Consider the following 16,150-nt stretch of genomic DNA (forward strand, 5'->3'; position numbering starts at 1 on the left):
AGGTTGCCCAGAGCAGTTGTGGATGCCCCATCCCTGGAAGTGTTCAAGGCCAGGCTGGCTTCAGCATCGAGCAACCTGGTCTAGTGGGTGGCACCTGTGCCCATGGCAGGTGGGTTGGAACTAGCTGATCTTTAAGGTCCCTTCCAACCCAAACCATTTCATGATTGTACGATTACCTAACAAGAACAGCAGCACTGAACTATAGCCACTCAAGTGCTCTGGGTGCTTGGTTTCTTCTTCAAACAATTGGGAGAATTGTAGAAGTTTTGTGAAAGTTTATTTTCAAGATTCTGTATTCCTTCCTTTGAAAATGTGAATCCACATGATAGTTATTTGGTTTATGAACAGTTAAGCAGAAACACTCCTTCAGCCAGGAAAGGTCAGCTGGCTGTTCCACTGTAACTGTGCCAATAATTTTGCTTTTTACTAGCTCCATGGCAAGTTTCCAAACAGGAATGCAAGTCTGTCACAGTTCTGCTGACATTTAATTTTTGCTTCTCAAGTTCCCGAGTTCCTTCTCCCTCCACATTTTTTTTTGTCAAGATAATCTTACCAGATTAGACAAATCGGTCTTAACTCCTTGTTGTCTTAAACATGAGCATCAGGACTTCAGCTCATAAAAGTAAGATAGGGAAGGAGATTCCGTATGACACGGGAAGTCAATATACTGATGGATAACACATTTAGTGTCTAGGAACCAGAGGGAAAGACCTGGATACCTACCACTGTTGGAACTGGAGCCAGGAGCCGTCATCCACACTCAATGCCACCCTCCTTTCCCCAGCAGAGCCAGCTGGTGCTGTGATCCTATTAGCTCTCACTCACTGAGTGAATTTGGATAGGAAACTTGGGTGCTGCAGGAATTGACACTGGCAAAACCACCATTTCCAGTTCCTAATTAATTTTTAAGGATGACCGGCAGTTTTGAACCTCCAAGTTACATGAATTTAAAAAAGCTTTTGTATTCTGAGCTAAGGAAGTTACCATCTGTAACTTTCCACACTTGCCACGCTACTTTCAGGTATCTCAAACTGCACACTTAGAGGCTGAGATGCAATGGCCACTTCAGAAAGTTTTGCTCATTTATGGGCTTGATCTCCACAAAGAAGAGTATCAGTCTCATCTGCTGAGGAAGACTCTTCCAGCTAGGTAGGTGTGCTCCTATCTGCTTATACCCCTCCCACCTCCACCACCAAGAGGCTCAGTTCCTCCTCTGTTCCTGTTCTGCAAGATTACAGCAGCTACTTTTCATCCTGATTCACTTTGAATACAGAATTCATCAAATCACATCAATATTTACATTTGAGAGAGGAAGTAATTGCCCAGTGGTAACTGGGCTCCCCCAAGTTTTGTGAAGACAAGCAGAATGGAGGTGCAGGATCTGAATATCTGAAAGCTCACCTCTAATAATTCTTTATTCTCTCAGCTGATTTCTTCACACAGATGTGGCAATCCAGTTATAAAATATTACACGAGACAAAGATTATTAGTGAGGTGAGAGAAAGGAGCTCTACAACATAAAAAGTTGCAGTGAACAGATGTTCACAGGTGTCTCTGCTGAACAAAGTCTACTTGTCTATCAACTGCACTTCCTCTTGGGTATGCCTGGACATCAGTGGGGAAGAACCACTGTACACACTGCTTCCAGCGGGTTTTTCCAAGCCTCTTCAGATAAAAGAGTGCTGCTTAAGTATGTTAACAACATGAAAAAAAGAATTAGCTGTAAAATCTAGGAAGACTGACCCAAGAGCAAGCAGAACATTCATATCCCTCCAACATATTGCTGTATGAACACATGGTACAGGTGGGTCCTTTAGTGAGAGATACAGACAGATATGACCTAGCATAGATCTTTCACCTATTTTTGCCTGAAGCAAGTTTTCTGACACTTTTTTGTAAAAGCTAAATGAGGCAGGGGCTGAGAGGGGTAAAGGGAGTATCACAAAGCAAAACCATGTCCCTCCCAAATAGGCTCAGTACTAAAGATAAGCAAAGCATCCTCACCTACTCCCAATCTAAGCCAATAAAATGTAACCCCTCACCCTGCCACAAAACCAAACCAAACAAGCCCACTACCAAACAAAAAACCAACCAACAAACAAAAAAGAACCAAAAAACAAACCAAAAAATGCTGAAACTCAATTAAAAGCAATACTCCCAGGACTTTTAGTCAGGTTAGGGTCACTACAAATGCACGGATTGTTTTTTTTGTGGGGGTGGGAACACAGTTTTATCAGATTCTTTTTCCAGCAGAAACAAAGCAGAAAGGAAAGTCTGTTCAGTTTGTCTATGGGTTCACAAGTGATGATGTATGGATAACAGATTTTTAATGGCACCTCTCACCCAGTAACCCCAAAGCACTTTTACTTCCCTTAATGAACTCAGCTTCACATCAGCTTGACAGCTTCATTTTACATGGGAACTGAGAGAGAGATGAAGTCATTTATCTGTGCCATGCAGCAGCACAAAATCAGCTCCTGCCAGCCAAGTGATTTATGCATTAGACCACACTTGCTTTTGCACAGCATCCTGTCCCAGAGCATGCTGTCACCAGGGAGGTAACACACTTCCCAGCTCTGTCGCTAGCTCAGACACTAATGTGAGCACTATTGCGTAGGCACTTTCCAGCCCCAGCCCTGCAAAATGTTAAGTCAACAGCAGCTTAAGACACTCCTTACCTCAGAGGCTCAGGACTGCTGTTTACATTATTAATGTTTCCTGGCAACTTCACCCTTCTTCCCCATTACCGTTGGGCAAGAAAAGTCTAATTCTTCGACTAGTCAACTAGGGAAGCAGCTACCAGTGGGAAAAAAAATTAAAAGAAAAAAGAAAAAATCACCACCCACACCAAACAGACATGGGGAATTTCATTTTCTGAACACTTAGAACCCGGGCCACCTTCTGGATTACAGGAATTTCATACTGCTGCCATGTGGGCCATTGCCTGTGTACATGCACAGTCCTCTGCTACGTGCCAAAGTTCTTCCATTGAATGTGGGCATTACTGCGTAAGCTAAAGAACAACATGGAAAGATAAAATGCCAAACAAAAAAAAGTTCTCACAGCACAAGTACTTCAAAATTTGATTAAACAACAAATTGCAATCAAAATGCTCCAAAAGAGTAAGGTGTGCCTTCAATCAACACAAAAGGCCCACTGCTGTACCAAATGAGGAATCACAACTAACAGTTCTGTCTTGGCAGAAGTTACAGGAAATCTCCTTAAGCAAGAATATTAGCTAGATCTCCCTTGAGTCTCAGCAAAAGCCAAATATTACTGCTTTGGTACCAACAGACAGCATCCTGACTCCCTGTGCCACCATTTCAGAGAGCAAAGCACTCAAATTGTAACACTAGTGGACCAATGTTCAGGTAAAGCAAAGTTTCACCCTGAGACAGGCCAAGCTGAGGCTCTCTTGGCAAACATTCCACAAACAAGATGCTACAGGACGTCTGCACAGGAGAGTTAATTTGTTTTGAATTCCTTATCTTCTGCCAACACAGGATTGCACAAGATGGGGATAAGGGTGAGTAGACAAAAGGGCTCAAGGTTCTAAAGCTTCTCCAGTGTCACACTTCAGTTGGTGACCCCACATCACAGCCCTCATATTTTCTTAATGGGTTTTATCTTAATAGGTAAGAAACACGTATTTCCAAAAGAGACTCGTGCTGGTGCCAAGTGAAAGCAAGCTCCTCAATGTGACTTCAGACAGCTTGCATCAGGCAACTTACCCTGCAGCTGACATCTTAAACACAAGTAATTCTGGACAACTCCTGCATTTCTGCCAAACTAAACGTCATTAATTATGCAATTCTTTATTTCCAAAAGGCTTAAAGTTTATAGGTCATATTTTCACTTCCCTTTAGTGAGAGCAACAAACAGGAATTTACACTTCCCTTTCTCTTACCAACAGAGTCATGCATTTTTCCCTTATTGTTTAATTAAAGCTGTTTCAGCCCCAAGAACCTTGTGCCTATATTTTTGGAGGCAGCCTAATGGCTGTAAAATAACTGTAGAGACAGGAGGAGGAACACAATTCTTCATAGGCTAGATGTTATCATAAATTTAAGTGGAAAAAATAAGAAGCTGTTCCCATGATTTCTCTACAGTCTTGCAAATCAAAGTAGAAAGACAGATGCAAACTGGCACCTATGTTAATATTCTGGTACATTCTTCCAGTTTCGTATTTCCCTACCTATTCACCCCTTCTGCCTGCTTTATCATAGTGGATTTGCTCCCAGTTAAGCGGAATTTTTCTAGATTAAATTAAAACTAGAAAAACTCTTTAGGCAGATGCTTAGCTGATGATTGGCACCAATCTTTCCAATCTCCCAGTCTCCAGACAGATTCACTGTCTTTCAACGCTTGCACTCCTCTTGGCCCTCAAATTCTCCACTTTAAGATGTTATTAGACAAAGAGCCAAAGGGAAACCAGAGCCCATCTTCTATCTCTGTCTACTGGGCAGATGCAAAGTGGGAACTCTGTTCTGTGACCAGATTCGTAACACAAAATGAAAAAAAAGTGAAATGAGTGGTCAGAAGGACAACCCCTGCTTTAAAATAAAATGCTATCAAGGAATTAAAAGACAACTGAGTGTGTAGCAAATAAACAGATCAGGGATAAATAGCATGTAAACATAGCTAGTGACAGAATGGATTGGGAGGAAAATATGGTTCTCTCTAACAAGCCCACTAGCAGAGCAGTGATCCTACTAATTTAAGGACCTTCAGGGGCTTAGGTTTCTTAGTGATCTTGCAAAGTACCTTTGAAACAGAATGACTGAATGGATTTCATGGGTAGCAGAGACCTAACAATACAAAATTCCATTTCCAGAACATAATCTGCTGCCAGCTTCAGGACAGAAGGCAAAGTTCACTGCTCTGAGTGTGTGATGTTACAAACCTCAAAGTCAATCGACCTTTTGATGATGTTTTTTTTTTGTACTGCAAAGTGTGTGCTTCTACCACTGACTTTTCCAAATGTAACTCCTGAAGTCCTATGCATGCTGTGCCTTACACAGCTATTTATAGTAATAGAAGTGTGACATCATGCTCAAGGCAGGGCTGCAGGGATTTTTTTTCCCAAATTGCACATACTAGTTTACACAATTACTAGCTTCTCTAGCTCACCACTCACTGGTTTATCTCTAGCACACACCATAGTCCTTGTGAGCAGGGATTGGTTTCAGAGCACTTACAGAGGAGAGGTAAATACTTCAAAGCACAGCAAGCAGGGTAGAGCTTACCTATTTGCCACACTGCTTCTACTCTGCAGGATTAAGCCTAACAGTCCCTACACATCATCCCCACTGCCTGAGACAATAGTGCCAGAACAATGCTATGCAATTTAAAGCACCAACATACTCACATATTATCTTGTATGCCATGTCCCATCAATCCAGCTCCTGCTTCATCAACTTTCAAGGGAATGAAGCTTGTGTTTGTGCCTAGCTTTCCTGTGTGTTGTTTTGAGGATGCATTCTCTTCTCTCCCCTTCTCTTACCCTGAGAGTTTACTCTCTGCCTCCTGGCACACACTATTCTACTTTTCTCACCCCTCTACCTACTTTTATGAACAAAATGCTTCTGCAATTTTCATGTATTTCACACATGCCACCCCATCTCTCACTCTCCCCTTGAACACAATCACATCTCAGCTACCCAGCCACAGATGACACCCCACACATCCTTCCAGCCAAGCACAGAAGTAGCAGCTCTAGGCAGTTCTTCCTGACTCTTCCTGCCTCAAGAGAAAACAGAAATAGCAACCAGGAACAGGGTCCCCTTGGGGAAAAAACAAAAAGACTCACACACCAGCAAGCCCCACCACAGACTCCCAGCAGAAGCACTGCCTAAGCCACCACACACTCAACTCTCAGCAGCTTTTTCTTCATAGTGAGATGCTGCCTGACACATCACAAGCTTTCTGGCTTTCCCTTCATCCAGCAGGTCCCTTACTTCCACACCTCATCCCTCCCTGAGCTACAAAGGCCTATCAATAACCAAGTAGTAGTTGGGGCATGGCAAGTAAGGCCCTGATGACAGAGGAAGCAGAGCTCAGTTTGTCCCCAAACCAAAACACTTTAGAGCCATGTTTAGCACGTTCCTGCTTCATCACAATCTAATCAGCACCAAACCCGGCAGGTTTCCCCAAGCCCACCCCACTCCAGCCTCTTTCCCTGCAGCTTCCACCTGCAGCCATTTAGCTGCTGAGCATTTTTCTTTAAGAAGAAAAAACAGATACACAAAGTCTACACTGTATTTTCAAATAAGTACAACTACTGATAGGAAAGAGCAGGGCTCTCAAAGACCATTTATAATGAGAGAAGAGAACTAGTCTTTTGCTCGTGTCTGCTGTAGCTGTTCTAGGTTTGAAGAGCATGTGCAGCTGTGGCTGTGAAGAAATACATTTTGCCATCGATTCCCATGGCTGACATGCAACTGAAGACCCAGAGCAGTGTCAGCCAAGTGCATATGCTTAGATGTTATTAATAGCAGGAAAGCAACACCATCAGTGTGTGCCCTCCAACCACAAGCTTGTAAGGCAGAAAGTTCTTACCTGCCTGGCCACCCTCCGAGCTTCCCAGTAAGGTTTGGAGTCTTCTACAGCTTTTCCAATCTTCTTTACCAGTTCATCCAGTTTTACTGTTGCTTCGACCAGCACAGAGCGGAACTTCTGGCGTGCATCCTTCAAAATGTTGCAGGAAGGAAAGAAAGGACAAAGGCAGATTAGAGCTCTAAAAATTATTTCTACCTGTTTGTTTCTACCTTCAGGTTCCTCTTTATATTCACATATGAGCTGGCACATTCAAAAGAGTTACTGGCATTTGGACTAAGCCAGAATTCTTCAGCAGAGGAACCCAGAGCCAAACTCTAAAGATGGCATCCTGGACATCAAATCTTTGTCTTTCAGAGACAGCTTTTATACAAAACCTACAACAGCCTGTTCTAGATGTTATGTCTGGCATGGTTTCTCAGGGAGGAATTGTTTGTAAATTACTCACTCGGTGAGGAGGCAAAAAGTAGTGTAACAAGTTCGGAGACGGACTTCCAATGGCAAGGACATCTCATATAGGTAATGCTACAACGGTGCTAGCAGGCAGGCCAAATCCCCACAGCAGGCTGGCAAATCAGCTGGAATTGGCACAGAAAGCCAATATTTTCAGCTACTGCTTCTATCAATGGAGAAGAGCACCTACATTCCACTTCATTGTTAATTTTTCTGTATTTTAAAAAAGTAAATTCCAGCTATTTCCAAATGGGATGAGCTGCCCTCCTCACATGATTAGCTAAAGCAATTAAAATATTTTCTCTACTCCACTGAAATTTCCACATATGTAAGCAAAGCGATTCTGATTTCAATCTCAGAATCCAACACAGACTCTAAATATATCAAATTATTGCAGATTGATGCAAATTCAGGCTGGGACCTGGCCCAGGATTTAAGGGGATGAAGAGGAAGGGCCGTGTGAGCTCTCAACAAGGCTTGTAACTCTAATTAGAGAGCAGCATTTATGCAGACTGCTGGAGTGACATGTTGATAATCAGGAAGCAGCTGGCTTGAAGAAGTGCCCTAATTCAGGAGGGTTTTGTCATTATTGTTGAGGATTTCTAGAATGCAAGACTGCTTATTCACTGGAAGATTTAAAATACATTGCAAGCTGCCACTGTGCTCTCAGAAGTGGAAAAAAATGCAACAATACATCCATTTTTAGAGAAAAAGCAACATACTTCTGTAAAAGCTTCTTTGCTTCCTTCTTAGTGTTATGCAAAACCTGAACCCGCATCAGCATTATTTTAGTCCAGTGCAAATAGCTTTCGATTCTTAAGGTACTCCAATTTGTTCTAAGGAATTATTCAAATGGGTAACAAGGTCAAAAACGGAGAATTAAATGGACATTAACTTATTATTTCATTAACTCAAATCCAGTCAATAATCTGATTTCTCAGTGAAAGCCTGAAATGTATCATTTAAACAATATGTATCACGTCAATGATTTTCTCACTGAGAAGAATTTTAATATTTCCAATTAAATTACTGGACGATACATGGTTCACTGCTCAAAATGAGTTTCACAACTAACTGAAAAAAGACTCCAAGCATGATGACTATATTGCAAGAAAAATATTAAGTACTGAAGTATATTTAACAAAGAAAAAGATTCTTTGCAGGTGCAGGAACAGAATTAAAAGCTCATTTCTAAATGAATGAGCCTGAAGATTTCTTTTCACTCTCTTTGGGAAAGCTGCATATAAGGATATTAGTCATGCAAAGCAAATAGATTAAGTTAAAAAAGCCCTATGCAGTGATTCATCAAAAGGTTTGATTCCCATGTTTGTAAGATAAGCACTTGGAACAAAGAAATCATCACTACAAATCTGTGCTTGGAGACCAACCCCAAACTTATTCATGTAATAATTGTATACAGTCTCATCCAATAGGAAAAAGATGACTAGTCCCCACTTGGAGTTTAAAATAACAAAACAAAACCCGAAAGACACCAAGGACGAAGCAGTCAAATTAACAGCAACTTCTGTACCCATTCATTTCCCTCCTACTCCGATGAAGCAGATACAAATTACTGAACTCTAAGCACTCCTCTAACTGGTGCCTGAAGCACAGGTCTTACAAATGGTGAAATATGCATTTGCCCATGAGCACAACTCCACCCAGGTGTTAGTTACACAGAATAGGAAGCTTCAGCCGAAAAACACACTGCTGTGAAATTCCAGTTTATCATTTTCCTCCAAAGATGACTGGTTCCTCTTTTAAGGCTTTATTTAGGTCTAACCACCCTCATTGTTGCAGTGAAGAACAATAACAAAAACCAGAACACCCCAGCACTTTGTATCTGTATAATCTACCATGCGACTTATTTTAAGTGACATTTATTCTCAGGCTCCTGACTGTCAGGAACACAAGCCTGCAGGCTCCAACACCTTCTGCATGACAGAACAAGCAGATGCTCATTCTCTGCTGGGATCAGTCCCCGTACCAAAGGTTTCCAACCATCCCCTTCAGCAACAGGATGCTGACATCTGAGGTGAGATGCCAAACCCACGCCCTCTGCTGCACTACATGCACCACTTTTACTCTTCACCAGCCCCAACTACACTACAAAAGCAAACGATCCCACATTGTGTATCTACACTGTGTGTGCTCCTGTGGCAAACCCAGTGCCTCCACACCAGCCAGCCTCCTCAACTCAAACTGACTCAGCTCTCCTGAACATGCCTCTGATCTGGGAGCTATGGCAACACCTCCTGAGAGCAGGGTCACAGCTCCCTCCTGCAAACACACAGCCACGCTCTGTGCCTCAGTACAGCGTGTGGGCTCTGCCACACGCTGCCAGAGCATCTGCAAAAGACATCACCCTTGGGACAGTGCAAAACTCCCCTGGCAGGTAATCCTCAGGAAGTCTGAATAAGAACTACAGGTGCAGCAGCTATTTTTATGCTTCACGTGAAAATGGTGAGGTCAGAAGCACCAAGGCAATTGCACCAGTAGGGCTGGGCTTGGTACCCTTACTCCTTACATGACATGAGAAGTACATCTGTTGTTCATGGAAATGAATGGGATTATGGTCAAGGCAGTAACTTGGGAATTGATTTAATTCACTGCTTTATGTCTGGCTTCCCATGTTACTGTCAGTGAGACACTCTGACCCACATGTGAAGTGGTTCAAAGCTATAAATCCTCCTAATGGTGTTTCCTGTAAGGACATTCACATCAAAAACTTAGAGGCTCAGAACAGCACATCACTGCAGTTCATCCATGGTGCCCACAGGGTAAGTCCTACATCCATGTTAGGAAGACAACCACAACACTTTCAACCTACTTATCAAATCCTCTGGCATGACTTGCCCCTCCATACAAGTGTTACTATTTCACTGCCAAACGCTTGCTTCATTTGGACCTTTATTTAGCATATATGGATAACAGAGAAAGGAAAATATGTCAATTCCTTCAACTTGTTGTCATGAGCAAAACCCAGACAGAGCAGCATATGCCATAGAAATTTTCTAGCACAGTCCTTAATCTCTAGTTTCTGCATTTCAGTTTCTTGAAAGATAATTCATTCCAGCAGAAATGCTATTAATTGATAACAGCAAGTATGCAGCCTTAGGTACTATGTGAGTCGCATTCACCATTTCTGGGTAGATTTTTATGTTTGGGGTTTTTTGTTTTCTAAAAACACATTCTGTTTTTCTCCTCACTGCACTGAATACATACACAGACTCTAACAGAAGCAATGCAACTGACATGAGACATCTCAAACATCCCAACATTTTTAAAGCATGTTTTCCCCTCTGCTCACTCCTAATCTTCTGCGATCATTTTCAAGAACACCTTGCTGCTGATTTTAGAAATAGAAAGATGACATTGAAAATGTTAGCCAGTCAGCTTTCAATGTTTTTTCCCTCCTGTTTGCTCAAATGAGATGATGATAAACCTTCTCCAAGCTGGACAAAAGCTGATTAAGGCACTTTATCCTCAGTGAGTGTCGCAGGGTGTAAAAAAAAAAAAGAAAAGTAGCAGGAGAAGCTTCTCACTTAAATTACAGCCTTAATAAGTAGACTCTCACTAGCTAGGTGTTTGTCATACACACACTCAAGCAGGCAGAGCACTTAGTGCACCATGTGAACAGCTGCAGTTTACGTTTCAACATCTTGTTCTACGGCTGCGAGAGCTCCACGCTCATCAACTTTCAAAACAGATTTCACTAGCACTGTCTTAGGGAGCATGCCAGACCTCTACCCCATATATGTTTTTGCTGCAATAGCTCATTATTAAAAGCAGACTTTGTTTCCAGTGACTTGCTGTTGGGCAGCTATTTGATACTGCACCAAAAGAGGGACCACACTTAAGGACAGGTCATCCACACAGCAGCATTTTCAAGATCCACTCTTAAATGTGGGGGGAAAACTAAAATACAACTTTCAAGCCATACTGCACCTGTCAAGAGAAAAAAGCACTCTTGTTTTCCTCTCTCATGAGTGATGGTGATGAGCTGGTGTTAGATGCCAGATGACAGGCAAATAACTATTTCTGCTCATCAAATGAAATATGTATTCTCAAACAATTTTATTTTAAAAATGAGCTTAACATATCAACCATGTCTGAAGCAACTTCGTACCAAGCACATCTAAATTTCATTTACAAAGGTTGTGCCATGACCATTCTGCCAGTCTGGTGTGCAGAACCTCTGACAAGTGTGGGAGGTGCATGGGAAATGGAATTGCTGACTGAGAGACAGGCTTCATCTATTTCCAAGAGGCTGACAGTATCCATCCCCATCTTCTCTGCTACAAGGACCTACCAGCTGCAAAAGCTCATCTCCAAGTTAAACCAGCATCAGTATCATCCATACACACCAAACAGATGCACAAGGTGTGCTCAGAAATCTACCCTCAAGCATCAAACCAGTTAAAGACACTTTTAACATCTATTTGGCACCTGAACAGTTCAAGTGAGCCACACTGGCGACCAAACCTTAAAAACAAAGTGCAAGGTAGGGGATAAGTAGCATCTCAATTTTTAAGGGATAGGAAAAGTCTTTGGTCTGGTTTTTTTTTGTAGACAGCTACTAATTTGCCATCTAAGAACAATTAAAAAATCAGTACCTGACAGTTGCTCTAACCTCCTGCTTGCAGACAGTTACAAACTGAGACTACCAATACTTTTTACTACAAATGTTTTTAATTCTCTTAGAAGAAGAGAGAAGAAAGCAGGCATGGGCGAGCACTGGGCGCTCCTTCCAAAGCAAAACTTCTCCACCTAACCTTTGCTCTCTCAGGCTGGAAACACATCTCTACTTCAAGAACATGAATCAAGTAAAGCCCTTTGACTCACTTGGTTGACAAAATCTTTCCAGAGCCAAAGCAGAGGAAGAAGCCTTCCCTAACTCATCCTTGGATGAAAGCAGAAGGCAAAACAACAAGGAATTCACACACAGGAGCCATTTCCTATGGAAGCAAGTAGATCATAGAGATGTGGAAAGATTTGTCCTGATAGTGACGAATCTGTCACGCATGTATATCCTCCTCCAAAAGCCAGCAGGAACACCAGCCAGTGAGCTGCTTTTGCCCTTATCTCTGCATTCTTTTGTGAACACTGGAAAATGCTGCACAGGGATATGATAAGGTGGCGGATGTTTCCACAGATAGATGTTTCCTCAAGCCAAGGAGGCATGCTCAGAATAAGATTCCAGCCACTGAGAGGTCATTTTTCTAAAACCTGAAAGATGAAGGATTTTTTCTTAAGATCTACTTATATTTTTTATGTGTGACAGCATCAACAGCTCAAGTTCTTTTCCTAAAACCAGGTATTTTAGCGAAGAAGTAAGAAGCAATTCTAAATAACTGGTGAATATCTGCCTGCCAATGGGAAGCAGTGAAAAATTCCTTGTTTTGCTTTGCCTGTGCATGCAGCTTTTGTTTTACATAACTGTCTTTATCTCAGCCCACAGGTTTTCTCACTTTTACTCTTCTGGTTCTCTCTCCAGTCCCACCGGCAGGGAGGGAGCGAGGGGCTGTGTCATGCTTAGCAGCCAGCTGGGGTTAAACCATGACAAAAAGTCCTTCCCCTTCTGAGACGGTTTCAAATGCTGACATGGCTCACAAGTGAAAGAGCACCACGGCTAATAAACCCTTGACCTTCTATCCAACAACAACCCAGGGTGACCTTTATGATAAATCCAGGACTAAAAGTAACACAAACTCTTGCAGATCAGGACTAGAGGATCTAGGCAAGCACACAAGGAGGATCCCAGCCAGGCCCTCTAAAATAACGAGCATAGCTGAAAGCAGCACTGTTCAGCTCTAGTTTTCCTGTGCAGTATCTCCCATGAACAAACATTGGCAAGCTCGTAGCTCCAGCAACACAAAAACTCTCTCTAACAAAAACCACATTTGGGATAGCTGGGATTCCAGTGGTAATTTTAGTGGTATGTGCTGCATTTCCCCTCCCCACAATGCTGCCAGAGGGTCCCCGGGTGAATTTGTTACATCTGAGCTGTACTCTCAGAGCCAGTCCAAGCTGCGTATGAGCTGGCTGGACAGGCAAGTCATGCACATTTGTTAAGTACATTCACAGCTCCTGATGTGAGTTCAGATGGAGATGCATTTCCAATAAACAGGAAAAAAGCTCTTGCATTTGGCCAAAATACACTTGTATCTCCCCTGCAAGATGTTTCCCCCAGCTCTTCACAGACACTTCAAACATAAACAAGGACATTAGCGAAGCCAAGTGTTAAATCCCTCAGAGAACCCTTATCATCCCTCTGCTATGCCAGTAATGCTCAGTGTTGCACTTAGTGTGAGCAGCATTATGGATTTTAAATCAAGTCTAATCAAAGATTCATTAACAGGCAATACATTAGCACAACATATAACTACCAGCCACTCAGTGCCCTTCAGCAGCTCCACAACTCCTGAACAGGCTGTGAGCGTCAGCAGGTCAGGGTATTTCTTCAGGGTTTAATAGGATAGGTCAAAAGAGCAAAAAATGAGTAATTCTTCCAAGCAAAAGAATAGATGTAGCCAACTTCAACCTATCAGTTCAAGTCATGCCATGCATGTATATCCAGTGCTCTCACAGGCGGTATGGGTGCAGAACTTATTTTAAAAGATTAATAAAAGCAGGCTGTTCATCTTAAAAACAGATCATATGTCAGTTTCAGTGCAGAACTTAAAAAAAAAAGAAATGGCAGACTGGTCAACCTAAAACAGAATTCCCCATTTTATCCCCTCTGTAAGCAGCAGACACCAATATTTTCAACATTGCTCAAACATGGACATTCCTATGGCTACATCAAGACAGTGTAGTCTCAAAATCCTAGAAGCCTCTACTGAATTCAGCCCCATAACATCTTCCACTGGGTAAAGCAGCATTATTACTTCCATTCTGCAGATGCAGACCTGAGGCACCACAAGAACAGAAACAGAATGGGTTTAGAAGGATTTAACAGCCTTTTTTTCCAGTTAATGGGAACTGGAGACAACCAGCAGTCCCACTTTGAGAAATTCACAAAAAGCTGCACACAGGAAGTCCAGAACAGTCTTGCAGAACTCAGATGCCACAAGGTTACCCTTCCTGCTTATCAGAGAGTACATCAAGTCACAAAAACATGGGTGTCTTTTTCTGAACTTCCTTGAAAGAAACATACCTTCTACTCAAACACTCCCATTGCTTTTCCAGATTATTCTGGGAAAAAATCAACAGTGGGAATGTATAGACCACCAAGTAATGCTACAAGAACCTGGCAGTCAGCATCTTGTGCTCTAAATAATGTAATGATACATCCATGCTCCCATTAAAGATATTGAAAAGATGAAGACAATGATACTAGCAAAACAGGATAAATATAACTCCACTGTCTGGTTAAAAAACACCCACAACACATCTTTCTTCCAATGAAATATAGCAGGAACACCACAAACTAGGAAGGGGTAGAAAGAGGGACCCAAAGCAGCTAGTAAGAGCCAAAAGAGCAAATCTTCAAAAGGAAACTCAGCATGAAACTCTCCCAGAAGCCCACATTTTCAACAGCATTCATGGATTTTGGAAGTGTTAGAAGCAGAATGATCCCAGTTCCAAACTCCTCCTTCCAAACTCTGGATTTATCCTATAAGGCTGCTTGGCAAATCTTTCTTTTCTTGTCCAGAGTATGTATGCAGAGATTTTCTGCTAACCACAAGTGCTGGGTGTTGTGGGATTTTTTTTTTATTCCTTTCCTCTAGAAAGCTTTTAAGTCCATCTAAAATGCATTTATCAACCTGTATATAAATTAAGCTTCTCTTACATCATCCAACTGCATTTGTCCTCAATATTTCAGTAGATCAAATGTAATGAAAATCTCTACAGATTAAAAATAATGCAGTTGCATGTTAACACAAACTGGCATCCATCCAGTAAGATTTTTGGATGAAAAGTGAGGAGGAAGCATTCAAGAAAGCATACTGTTGGTGGTATTTCACCTTAATTCCATCAAAGACTGCTTACAGTAAGTACTACAGACAGACAATGGCAATGTGCAGAGAATGATTTTATGATTTCTACCTAACACCTGGTACTTATTATGCTAAGTACGCAACAATGTAAGACCAAGCTAATGTGGCAATTCTGCTTTTTTATTTACAATTATATTTCCAGGAGCCTTTCAGCCTCTACAGCTCAGCATGTGTCACACACACAGTAGCTACAAATCTGCAAACTCAACAAACACTTGATCACATGAATAATTTTAATCAAAATCCTATCTTAAAGTCACTGGGACTTATTTCATGAGTATGCCTTTGCATTATTATTACTATTCCATCTGCTTCGTAATACGTCCTCAGTGCAAGGTTGTGACAAAATTAATGGAATCCAGGCAACTATCCATAACACCATCTTTCAATTTCAGTACCTCAGCATGAAATAAGGAGACTGAAAAGATACATATAATGATTTTTTTTTTTCAATATATCTATATAAAGAGTCCTGAAGTCCATTTAATTGCTGCTGTTACAGACTAGAATACTGATTTTTAAAGTTCCTCATAAAATTTAAATCAACCTAGAGACACTGAACAGTTTTCACAACAAGAATATAATTTAATTTTGCATAGCAAGTAGTTCCCCATTTAACTAAGTTTATTTACCAATAAATTCGTGATCTACATGCCACAAATGACAGAAAATGCAAACAAGTGGGGAGAAGAAAAAAGATACAAGGCTTCTTTGTTTCCTAAGATCATAAACCTATTTTCTGTTCAGTGCACTCAGTGGATACTCCAGTATTTTAAAATTCTACCAAGAACCACCCCCTGCTCGAGGTACCCACCTCATTAAAAGACATGCATGAGGAAAAAAATTTTTTAAAATTTTAAAACCAAACAAATCAGACTTTGACATTTTGAAGGTATAGACAGAAATCTACGTATGTACTTTTATAGTATGTTCATCACTGCAATCTCAGCATTTTTTGATTCAAAACTTTGTAATGATATCAAAATTATTTAGGATGTAAAGTCATTTTTTATGGCAGTTTTTCTTTAGCAGCATATTCATCTTACATTTCCACTGGGTTTATCCTCCTTGTTTTGCAAACAAAAGGAAATTTAGACAGACAAATAAGCCAGTTTGTTTTGCTTCATTATTAGATCAAT

The 16,150-nt window shown here is 41.3% G+C and overlaps 1 protein-coding gene across 1 annotated transcript in view; it reads right to left on the bottom strand.

The window, feature by feature from the left end:
* Nucleotides 1-16,150, bottom strand: part of SH3BP5 (SH3 domain binding protein 5) — a 51,765-nt gene that overhangs the window by 32,645 nt on the left and 2,970 nt on the right. Inside the window, exon 3 of the mRNA XM_032106936.1 lies at nt 6,559-6,687. Coding sequence (XP_031962827.1) covers nt 6,559-6,687 — 129 coding nt within the window. The remainder of the gene's footprint in view (nt 1-6,558; nt 6,688-16,150) is intronic.

The sequence above is a fragment of the Corvus moneduloides genome, chromosome 1 (genome assembly GCF_009650955.1).
Source record: "Corvus moneduloides isolate bCorMon1 chromosome 1, bCorMon1.pri, whole genome shotgun sequence".
Taxonomy (NCBI): domain Eukaryota; kingdom Metazoa; phylum Chordata; class Aves; order Passeriformes; family Corvidae; genus Corvus; species Corvus moneduloides.